General features: G+C 46.5%; 1 protein-coding gene across 2 annotated transcripts in view; it reads left to right on the top strand.

Annotated features, from left to right (window-relative positions):
• col24a1 (collagen type XXIV alpha 1 chain) overlaps positions 1-12,096 on the top strand; it is a 126,587-nt gene that overhangs the window by 12,163 nt on the left and 102,328 nt on the right. For both annotated transcript variants that reach the window (XM_029707929.1, XM_029707930.1), the window contains 5 exons: positions 2,691-2,744; positions 3,492-3,545; positions 4,355-4,399; positions 4,666-4,719; positions 6,797-6,841. In XM_029707929.1, coding sequence (XP_029563789.1) covers positions 2,691-2,744; positions 3,492-3,545; positions 4,355-4,399; positions 4,666-4,719; positions 6,797-6,841 — 252 coding nt within the window. The remainder of the gene's footprint in view (positions 1-2,690; positions 2,745-3,491; positions 3,546-4,354; positions 4,400-4,665; positions 4,720-6,796; positions 6,842-12,096) is intronic.

Below are 12,096 nucleotides of genomic sequence, written 5' to 3'. Positions count from 1 at the left end.
ATAAACCTCTGTCATATAGTGCTATACATGGTCAAACAAGTAAACCATGCAAACTGAAGCAATCACTAAAACAAATCGTCCTGATCTAAGAGTGTGTTCCTACACACTGTTGTTATAGTCAAGTTCAAATTCTAGTTCTGTTGGGACCATATTGTATCCCTGTCCTATTACTTGCCAGAGATCTTTTCAAGTTTGAAATGTATTGTCCCAGAGGGAAATTGGTGGCAGAGATGGGATAGAGAAACCGCCCTGAGACTGTCTGAGGCGGTCTGCTCTACTACCTGTATTCTGTCTGGGGTCAGGGTGTAAACTAATGCACACTATCACTACACTAACACCATAAAACACGATCAGCCCCACATCACTCTTTATCTTTACCCTCTGATTAGACAGTGTGTAAAAGCAACATGGGCACTGGTCTATATTAACTAGAGTTATAGTGCCTTTGTATGGCATCTATCTTTTTAGTTGATCACAGGTTGTCACAACCAGGTGAGACAGTGTGTAGAAGCCACGGGTACAGGTCCAGTGTAATGCCTCATAGTGCTTTTTATGACTGCTCAGTATCTATCTCTATGGCTGCTGCCTCCCTCCCAACCCTAGATCATGTTCAACTCCTGTCCTGGTCCATGAGACAGACACATGTAAACAATAGATAAGCTAACAGAGAAGACACAGTAAGGAACTAAAATCATCATGGGCACAGGTCCAGAGTAGTGCTTTAGACTGCCTCTTTATTGCTGCTCACTATCTATAGTATCTCTACGGCTGCTGCCTCCCTCCCAACCCCAGGTCAGCCACTCTCCTGTGTTGAATGAATGCTAAACACTTGAGATAAGGTCGTGAACTTGGGGGACAGAGTCCAACTTGAGAGGACATGATACACACACCAAGCAAACTGAACCATCTGCGAAATACATCGATAGCACTCCTTAAACCCACCACAGATATACATTGATAACACTCCTTAAACCCACCACAGATATACATTGATAACACTCCTTAAACCCACCACAGATATACATTGATAACACTCCTTAAACCCACCACAGATATACATTGATAACACTCCTTAAACCCACCACAGATATACATTGATAACACTCCTTAAACACACCACAGATATACATTGATAACACTCCTTAAACCCACCACGGATATACATTGATAACACTCCTTAAACCCACCACAGATATACATTGATAACACTCCTTAAACCCACCACAGATATACATTGATAACACTCCTTAAACCCACCACAGATATACATTGATAACACTCCTTAAACCCACCACAGAAATAAAGTACATACAGTAAGCTTTCCTTCATCCCTGTGTCACATTGGTTCTGATTTATTCTCAATCTAGCAGATCTACAAGACAGCAGGATAGCAGGAGACCATAGATAGGAATATATAGGATTTGGAAAGTCAAACTAATCCAAACGTATCCTGTAATGTTCTCGGTGTGTGCACATCATGTGACTCACAGACTAGATGTCTTTTAAGTTTTTATCAAACTGAATCTAACAATGTCTCACTTGTTTTACAATCCGTCCTATAAATGTTGTAGCTCTACTTTATGCTGGTTAACTGTTTGTTGCCTTGTCAAGATCAAAGAGCCCAGAAAGGTACACTCCATTTGACTCTTTTTGGCCCTGTTAAAACACCACATCTGTAAACCTGATAGATCTCTATAGCTTTCTCTCCCCCTTTCTCCCTCTCCTCCTCTCCCCCTCTCCTTCTCCCTCTCCTCCACCAACTCTCCCCCTCTCCTCCTTCTCCTCCTCTCCCCACCAACTCTCCCCCTCTCCTCCTTCTCCTCCTCTCCCCACCAACTCTCCCCCTCTCCTCCCTCTCCTCCTCTCCCCCACCAACTCTCCCCTTCTCCTCCCTCTCCTCCTTTCCCCCACCAACTCTCCCCCTCTCTCCTCTCCTTCTCCCTCTCCTCCTCTCCCCACCAACTCTCCACCCACTCTCCCTCTCTCCCCCTTTCTCCCTCTCTCCCCCTCTCTCCTCCCCTTCTCCCTCTCCTCCTCTCCTCCACCAACTCTCCTCCCACTCTCCCTCTCTCACCCTCTCCTTCTCCCTCCCACTCTCCCCCACCAACTTTCCTCCCTTTCTCCCCCTCACCCTCACCCTCTCCCCACACCAACACTCCTACCTCTTTCCCCCTCCCCATCCCCTGTTTTAATTGAGCCGGCCATGCCATGCTGAGACAGGTGTGTCTGACAGTCTTCAGCCAACATCTCTATCCATCACCCCCTTTACATCAGGTTCATATAACATAGCTAGGTCCAGTCACTCTTTAGATACAGATGTATTGACCTTGCCTACCCGTCTTACAGAGGGGTCAGTGTGCTCTCTGTTCTCATCATTGTCAATCCATAAAGTATTTTTTTAGAAAAGAGGGGCAGTGTGGGTCTGACCCTGACACATATAGCAATATACAAGCATATATATGTAGATAATCCTCCACTCCCTTTCTGTACACACATATCTAAAGAAAGTATAATGTAATAGAATGAATATAAAGTAACTGAATACATTCAGGTGTGTTCAGGAGTGTGTCATGTTAGATGTGGCATCAAACCTATATGATCACATCAGTCTTCTGATTAATGATGTCGTCAAAGAACCAGGTGGTTCATTATAACTCTTTTATTGTATTTCATCCTGTTTCATTTCTCAGGGTTTTCCTGGAGACATCGGTGTGCCAGGTCCCAACGGCCCTCCTGGACCTAAGGTAAAGCACTGTTTCCACAACTCAACTCAAAATGCTTAATCAGCAGGGGTTCGAACCAAAATCATTATTTTTTTGTTCTGAACAGAACCAAACATTTCTTTGTTCGGTTCCACTGTTCTGACCTGCAAAATAAAGTTCTGAACTGGTTCGAACCCCAAAAAAGTAACAGTTTTTAAACCTCTGAAATATATACAGGTTTTATATTTAGCTCGACATTAGGCTGCAGTAGCCTATGCTTCAGAGGGGGAGGGGCAGGTAGCCTACACACTGACAAGATTTTCAGCAGGCAGACAGACGGACGGACGGCAGGCAGGCAGGCATACAACAGACAGACAGACAGACAGACAGACAGACAGACAGACAGACAGACAGACAGACAGACAGACAGACAGACAGACAGACAGACAGACAGACAGGAAGGCAGACGCAGGATTACCTTTCTGAGTGACAGAGTGAGGGCTTTGCATAGGCGCTTTGCTCTGTTTTTTTGTGGTACATAATTAACCGGTTCCCATGATTTTAAAATAATGGTTTTGTTCCGAAACAATTTACAGTAGATCATTTTTGTTCCCAGTTCTGATTCTGTTCCTTGAAAAATGAATTTATTTTCCGCTGTTCTGTTCCCTGAACCGGTTCCAACCCCTGATCCTCAGTGCATCTTCCACTCCTGAGGATTCATTTGTGTGTTTTCGATAATAGCAACACATCTGTTTTGTATGACATACCATGTATCCTGCTCTGTTGCAGGGACTCCTAGGTGCCAGAGGGCCACAGGGACCCCCAGGGCCAAAAGGAACAGAGGTAAGAGACATTATCAAGAACTTGTAGCTTGTGGGTGAGAACCACTAAACTACTGTACATCATACTCAGAATACTGCAGACACAACTGAACATGCAGGAAGCTAACAATATTTAGTTTGCATTTGATTACAAAACAGATTCTCCGTTTATACATACAGTTGAGGCGGTTGGCATTGCTACAGTAGGTTCAGGCTATGTGGAGCACTATGTAGAGCTGTAGAGTGATTCCAGGTCCCAGGGCATGTTCCACTGTACTGTATACCGTCATGATTCATCACTAGGTGCTAATCAAAAACAAGGCAGACTCCAGGGCTTTCCAGGCAGCAGTGGAAAATAAGAACAGAAGCCTTGGCAGTGTGTACAGTACAGTGTGTACAGTACGTACACCTTTCCATTGTGCTAGTGTTACGGTATTGGCACCCAACTCAACTGTGGTACCGAGTTGGGAGGCCCCTCAATCTCTCTCTCACTCTCTTTCCTGGCACGGAGTCTTATTGCATAGCCTGCACGAAAATGCTGTAGAGTTCAATCACTATAGCATTAATAACTTTCCCTTAAGCTGATCAGAGAAAATGTCTCAAAGCAGAACATGCTAATCATTGGAATCATCAAGCTCTCCTTCAGGCAGTGTGGACATAGAGAGAAACATCCAGGTCACTCTGCTAGGGAGAACACAGTGATCGATGAGAGTACACACACACACAGCTAGCTAGTGTTACTGCCAGTGCCCAGTGATGTTACCAGGTCCCCAAATCCAGCTGTATATGATGCATTGCACTGTGTTGACCTGTTTTACTGTGTATTTCCAGGGTGATGAGGGACACCTTGGCCCACTTGGCGGCCCTGGCACCACTGTAAGTGTCTCCAGCCCCCCTTCAAATCACACTGCAGATACACAACCTGCATGTTTTCCTGTTGGTCTCCATCTCCACCCATTTCCAGGTGTTTCATCATGAAGTGACACAGATGAGATGTGATAAAACATGAAAAGCTGATGCATCCTGTAATGTGTGTGTGTGTGTGTGTGTGTGTGTGTGTGTGTGTGTGTGTGTGTGTGTGTGTGTGTGTGTGTGTGTGTGTGTGTGTGTGTGTGTGTGTGTGTGTGTGTGTTTCTCTACAGGGGAGAGTTGGAAGGAAAGGCTACATAGGGGAACCTGGACCTGAGGGACTGAAGGTAAGAAGTTACTATCAGCTTGCATACTGTACGTATGCTGTATTGGACTGTTTAGAAGAACAACTAACACAGTGTCAGTCGATAAGGTCCATTTGCAGATATGGTCCAGTGTGTGTGTAACCATCTCTTTCCCTTGGTGTTGTGTCTAATCATATGCTAACTGTCCAGAATCATTCCATAACAGTGAGCAATATAACCAGGGTAGTAGGAATGAAAACTAACATTATATATACAAACGTATGTGGACACCCCTTCAAATTAGTGGGTTTGGCTATTTCAATCACACCTGTTTCTAACAGGTGTATAAAATCGAGTGCACAGCCATGCACTCTCCATAGAGAAACATTAGCAGTAGAATGGGCTTACTGAAGAACTCAGTGACTTTCAACGTGACACCTTCATAGGATGCCACCTTTCCAACAAGTCAATTTGTAAAATGTATGACCTGCTAGAGCTGCCCCGGTCAACTGTAAGTGCTGTTATTGGGAAGTGGAAACGTCTAGGAGCAACGACGGCTCCGCCGCGAAGTGGTAGGCCACACAAGCTCACCGAACGGGACCGCCGAGTGCTGAAGCGCTTGTCGTGTAAAAATCGCCTGTCCTCGGTTACAACACTCTCTACCGAGTTCCAAACTGCCTCTGGAAACAACGTCAGCATAAGAACTGTTCATTCGGAGATTCATGAAATGGGTTTCCATGGCCGAGCAGCTGCACACAGGGGAAAGGAAAGGCTGCCTTATCTGTTGTTCTGTTCCTTAGCAAGGCAGTTAACCCACTGTTCCCCCGGGCGCCTAAGATCACCATGTGCAATGCCAAGCGTTCGCTGGAGTGGTGTAAAGCTCACCGCCGTTGGACTCTGGAGCAGTGAAAACATGTTCTCTGGAGTGATGAATCACGCCTCACCATCTGGCAGTCCAACGGACAAATCTGGGTTTGGCGGATGCCAGGAGAACGCTACCTGCACGAATGCATAGTGTCAACTGTAAGGTTTGGTGGAGAAGGAACAATGGTATGGGGCTGTTTTTCATGGTTCAGGCTAGGCCCCTTAGTTCCAATGATGCAAAATCAATACAATGACATTCTAGATGATTCTGTCCTTCACACTTTGTGGCAACAGTTTGGGGAAGGCCCTTTCCTGTTTCAGCATAACAATGCCCCTGTGCACAAAGCGAGGTCCATACAGAAATGGTTTGTCGAGATCGGTGTGGAAGAACTTGACTGGCCTGCACAGAGCCCTGACCTTAACACCATCGAACACCTTTGGAATGTATTGGAACGCCGACTGCGAGCCAGGCCTAATCGACCAACATCAGTGCCCGACCTCACTAATGCTGTTGTGGCTGAATAGATGCAAGTCCCCTCAGCAATGTTCCAACATCTAGTGGAAAGCCTTCCCAGAAGAGTGGAGGCTGTTATAACAGTAAAGGGGGGACCAACTCCATATTAATGCCCATGGTTTTGGAATGAGATGTTCGACGAGCAGGTGTCCACATTCTTTGGTCATGTAGTGTACTATCTAATCGACATGGCCCGCTTACCACTTTTGAGGTCTTAGTTTAGTTTTCTTGTTTAGGTTTTTCTCTTTAAAACAAAGAGCAGAATTCCAGACGTGTTCTTCACGTTACTTCATTAGAGTTAACTGGTGTGAACCAAGTGCAAGGCCTTGTGCCTTCATTATTACTGCTGCACAATGTGGCAGATGTTTATTACTATGGTTTACGCTTTAGTGTTTTCCTCTGAATGCCATGCAAGTCAGAGTCCCTGTGTTTGTGAATGAGCTGGCTACTTGTGTTCAAGCGGAGGTGGTTGTGTAATAAATGTATTGAGCCTTATTAACAAAGAGAAGGAATTCTCCCTGGACTGTTATAGAGCATAATGGAAACCCGCAGGAGGGAAATAAACAGAAACAGAAGAAATCAAGAGCATTTCCATGTGTGCTTTTTAATCATTTGTTTATTTAAAACCCTGTGTGTTCAAGCTGTTGATCATGTGACTGAGCGACCATCGGCTGGATCTTAACATCTTAACACACAGGAAGAAAATGTACTAATGTTTTGTTTTGATGTTCTGGTTTTCAGGGGGAGACGGGGGACCTTGGCGGCATTGGAAAAAATGGACCGCAAGTGAGTCTGGTGTTTTTTGCTGACTATGCATGAAATCAAAGTCAGTGATTAACCACTTCTTAGTTTGTTAATGTGCAGTACAGCGACTGACTGGGATAAGTTATTAAGTCACTACTTCCTGCTGTTCTCGTATAGGAAGAGTCTCAAAGCAGAGTACTCATACGTAGAATGTTTATAGTGCTTTTCTCAGACCTAAAGATGCAGAGTGGTTGGTTTTCATTAGTCAGTGCAGTGATGGAGATGTAAGGGTCTTTATGTGGTTTAGTATGGGGAGGGAGGAGGAAAAGGATAGAGGAGGAGGTGATGGAGGCGAAGAGGGGTAGGGAGGTGGAGGAGGAGGGGTAGGGGTAGTGAGGTAGAAGAGGGGTAGGGAGGTGGAGGAGGAGGGGGGATAGGGAGGTGGAGGAGGAGGGGGAGGGGATAGAGAGGTGGAGGAGGAGGGGTAGGGAGGTGGAGGAGGAGGGGTAGGGGTAGGGAGGTAGAAGAAGGGTAGGGAGAGGGGTAGGGAGGAGGAGGAGGAGGGGATAGAGGGGTGGAGGAGGAGGGGTAGGGAGGTGGAGGAGGCGGGGGTAGGGAGGTGGAGGAGGGGTGTGGAGGAGGAGGGGTAGGGAGGTGGAGGAGGAGGGTTGTGGAGGAGGAGAAGGGGATAGGGAGGTGGAGGAGGAGGAGGAGGGGTAGGGAGGTGGAGGAGGAGAGGGTAGGGAGGTAGAGGAGGGGTGTGGAGGAGGAGGGGTAGGGAGGTGGAGGAGGAGGGGTAGGGTTGTGGAGGAGGAGAAGGGGATAGGGAGGTGGAGGAGGAGGGGTAGGGAGGTAGAGGAGGAGAGGGTAGGGAGGTGGAGGATGGGTGTGGAGGAGGAGGGGTAGGGAGGTGGAGGAGGAGGGGCAGGGTTGTGGAGGAGGAGAAGGGGATAGGGAGGTGGAGGAGGAGGGGTAGGGACGTGGAGGAGTAGGGGTAGGGTTGTGGAGGAGAAGGGGATAGGGAGGTGGAGGAGGAGGGGTAGAGAGGTGGAGGAGGAGAAGGGGATAGGGAGGTGGAGGAGGAGGGGTAGAGAGGTGGAGGAGGAGAAGGGGGTAGGGAGGTGGAGGAGGGGGGATAGGGTTGTGGAGGAGGAGAAGGGGATAGGGAGGTGGAGGAGGAGGGGTAGGGTTGTGGAGGAGGAGAAGGGGATAGGGAGGTGGAGGAGGAGGGGTAGGGAGGTAGAGGAGGAGAGGGTAGGGAGGTGGAGGAGGAGGGGCAGGGTTGTGGAGGAGGAGAAGGGGATAGGGAGGTGGAGGAGGAGGGGTAGGGACGTGGAGGAGTAGGGGTAGGGTTGTGGAGGAGAAGGGGATAGGGAGGTGGAGGAGGAAGTGTAGGGAGGTGAAGGAGGAAGAGGGGTAGAAAGGTTTTTCTCTAGCAATAAACGTGTGTTTTATCCAGAAATTGGCAGCATAAGGATCTCCAGTGAATGATATTCTCTGGAAGTTACCTCATTTTGGGCTTGCCTTCGTTTGTTTGAGGCAGGGATGATTTTTTATTTTTTTTGTACATTTAAAAAACACCCTCTTGAAGGAAACTAACTGCATAACTGGACTCTTGTTGTTGCCTTTAGAAACATACACACTGCACATCTCTACAGTAGAAATACTCAAGAAAATAAACAATGACGATCCAGATGAGAATGATCTATGGTCATCTATGTTCATTCATCAATAACAAGTCATGGCTCTCTACTAGTAATGGAACAACAACATCAGTGACCCGACTAGTTTTCTAAAACATCTGTGGAATAATACTATTACTTTGGATTGGTCTAATTAACTGCAAAACTGCAACGTTTCAAAAGTCTGTTTCTGTTGTTTTTTGGTCCAGATAGTCTTTTGACACCCAACACAAAAGCAGCAACATGTTTTCCCATGCAAGAAATCCACACACAACCCTCTCATGCATGTCACATCTCAATGCCTTATGCCTCTCTGTGTTTGTCAGGTCCCTTAATGCTAGTATTTGCATTGTGTGCGCTGTGGAAGCCACAGCCACTGAATAGGACTTCCAAATGGCTCCCTATTTCCTACATAGTACACTAATTTTGAACAGAGCCCTATGGGCACTATTTAGGGAATGTGGTGCCATTTGGGACACAGCCTCTGTGTTGCGTAGGAGAGCACACATGAAAGGGATTAACCGTTTACCACAGACTGTATCTAGCTAGGACCCCTTTGAAGCCAATGAAGAGCCTCGGGCTCCATGTAAAAAAAGACCTCAGCTTGGAAACACATGGAGCCTCTAATGAACGTCATTACATCACTTTCCAAGTAAATCTAATCTGGAGGGTCTGAGAGAGACTGCCGATGGGTTGGCTAACTGCAGGTTAGCCTGGTCAGGAGGTTCCTGGCTGAACGTGTTCAATGTGTTCACTAAGGCTTTGTTGTGTCACCTAGAGAACACTTAATGCAACATGTTGCCAGTAAAGCATTTGAACCAATCTTCTACTGGGAGATTTTATAATATGATCAGCTGTATTTTTTGGGGCCAAATTAGATTGGCCCGTCAAGTGTTCCAATTTCGGGTGACCCACAATATAAAAATGAAATGCCTCTAAATTGAATCGCTGCTGAGGGCATTGACAGGTTTGCGGTTTGCTCTGAAACACACGATACTCAGGTTCACCTGAGCCGAAGAGAGAGATGGAGAGAGGAAGAGCGAGAGACTAGTAGCACATGACAACAGAGATAATGTCTTAATTCTCTTCTACAGTACTTACTATGGTGATATCAGTCTCACTCCCTGACTGCTCTGCTCTTCTTGTAACCTCCACTCAGACATGTCTGACCCAGGGCTGAGAAAGCAGACTGCTGTATACACACACACACCTGGGAAAGCATATCGCTGTATATACACACACACACACCTGAGAAAGCATATCGCTGTATACACACACACCTGAGAAAGCAGACTGCTGTATACTCACACACACCTGAGAAAGCATATCGCTGTATACACACACACCTGAGAAAGCAGACTGCTGTATACTCACACACACCTGAGAAAGCATATCGCTGTATACACACACACACCTGAGAAAGCATATCGCTGTATACACACACACCTGAGAAAGCATATCGCTGTATACACACACACACCTGAGAAAGCATATCGCTGTATACACACACACCTGAGAAAGCAGACTGCTGTATACTCACACACACCTGAGAAAGCATATCGCTGTATACACACACACACCTGAGAAAGCATATCGCTGTATACACACACACCTGAGAAAGCATATCGCTGTATACACACACACACCTGAGAAAGCATATTGCTGTATACACACACACTTGAGAAAGCAGATTGCTACAGACACACACACACCTGAGAAAGCAAATTGCTACAGACACACACACACACCTGAGAAAGCAGATCGCTGCAGACACACACACACACACACACACCTGAGAAAGCAGATTGCTGCAGACACACACACACACACCTGAGAAAGCAGATCACTGCAGACACACACACACACACACCTGAGAAAGCAGATCGCTGCAGACACACACACACACACACACACCTGAGAAAGCAGATCACTGCAGACACACACACACACCTGAGAAAGCAGATCACTGCAGACACACACACACACACACACACCTGAGAAAGCAGATCACTGCAGACACACACACACACACCTGAGAAAGCAGGTCACTGCAGACACACACACACACACACACCTGAGAAAGCAGATCACTGCACACACACACACCTGAGAAAGCAGATCACTGCAGACACACACACACACCTGAGAAAGAAGATCGTTACAGATGGAGCTCTAAAACTCTCCAAGCCCCATCTGAAGAAAGCCTAGTTTCCTACTGTTAAATGATACAGGATACCATGTTGTCCCACTTCATGCTACATTTAAGGTATTCTGTGTGCATTGGGAGTCACTAGTGTTCCCATGACTCCCAGCTGCCTGCCTCTGTCTCTACTCACTCTAATCTCAGCAGCCTGCATGCCTGGGGCTATGCTAAGGCTTATACCATACTCTGGATATGTTTTTTGCGGTTGGCTACTGTGTTTTCATAAGCTGGCTTTATGTACTGTACGGATGAAAGTGTCAGGTATTGCGAATGTATGTTGTTTATTATACAGTGGGGGGAAAAAGTATTTGATCCCCTGCTGATTTTGTATGTTTGCCCACTGACAAAGAAATGATCAGTCTATAATTTTAATGTTAGGTTTATTTGAACAGTGAGAGACAGAATAACAAAAAAATATCGAGAAAAACGCATGTCAAAAATGTTATGAATTGATTTGCATTTTAATGAGGGAAATAAGTATTTGACCCCCTCTCAATCAGAAATATTTCTGGCTCCCAGGTGTCTTTTATCCTAACCGCAGCTTGATACCTGTATAAAAGACACCTGTCCACAGAAGCAATCAATCAATCAGATTCCAAACTCTCCACCATGGCCAAGACCAAAGAGCTCTCCAAGGATGTCAGGGACAAGATTGTAGACCTACACACGGCTGGAATGGGCTACAAGACCATCGTCAAGCAGCTTGGTGAGAAGGTGACAACATTTGGTGCGATTATTCGCAAATGGAAGAAACACAAAAGAACTGTCAATCTCCCTCGGCCTGGGGCTCCATGCAAGATCTCACCTCGTGGAGTTGCAATGATCATGAGAACGGTGAGGAATCAGCCCAGAACTACACGGGAGGATCTTGTCAATGATCTCAAGGCAGCTGGGACCATAGTCACCAAGAAAACAATTGGTAACACACTACGCCGTGAAGGACTGAAATCCTGCAAAGGTCCCCCTGCTCAAGAATACCTATACATGCCCGTCTGAAGTTTGCCAATGAACATCTGAATGATTCAGAGGACAACTGGTGAAAGTGTTGTGGTCAGATGAGACCAAAATGGAGCTCTTTGGCATCAACTCAACTCGCCGTGTTTGGAGGAGGAGGAATGCTGCCTATGACCCCAAGAACACCATCTTCACCGTCAAACATGGAGGTGGAAACATTATGCTTTGGGGGTGTTTTTCTGCTAAGTGGACAGGACAACTTCACCGCATCATTTGACGGGGCCATGTACTGTCAAATCTTGGGTGAGAACCTCCTTCCCTCAGCAAGGACATTGAAAATGGGTCATGGATGGGTATTCCAGCATGACAATGACCCAAAACACACGGCCAAGGCAACAAAGGAGTGGCTCAAGAAGAAGCACATTAAGGTCCTGGAGTGGCCTAGCCAGTCTCCAGAC

The sequence above is a fragment of the Salmo trutta genome, chromosome 22, assembly GCF_901001165.1.
Source record: "Salmo trutta chromosome 22, fSalTru1.1, whole genome shotgun sequence".
Taxonomy (NCBI): Eukaryota; Metazoa; Chordata; class Actinopteri; order Salmoniformes; family Salmonidae; genus Salmo; species Salmo trutta.
Note: the sequence above shows the minus strand (reverse complement) of the source record. Positions and strands in the feature narration are given on the sequence as shown.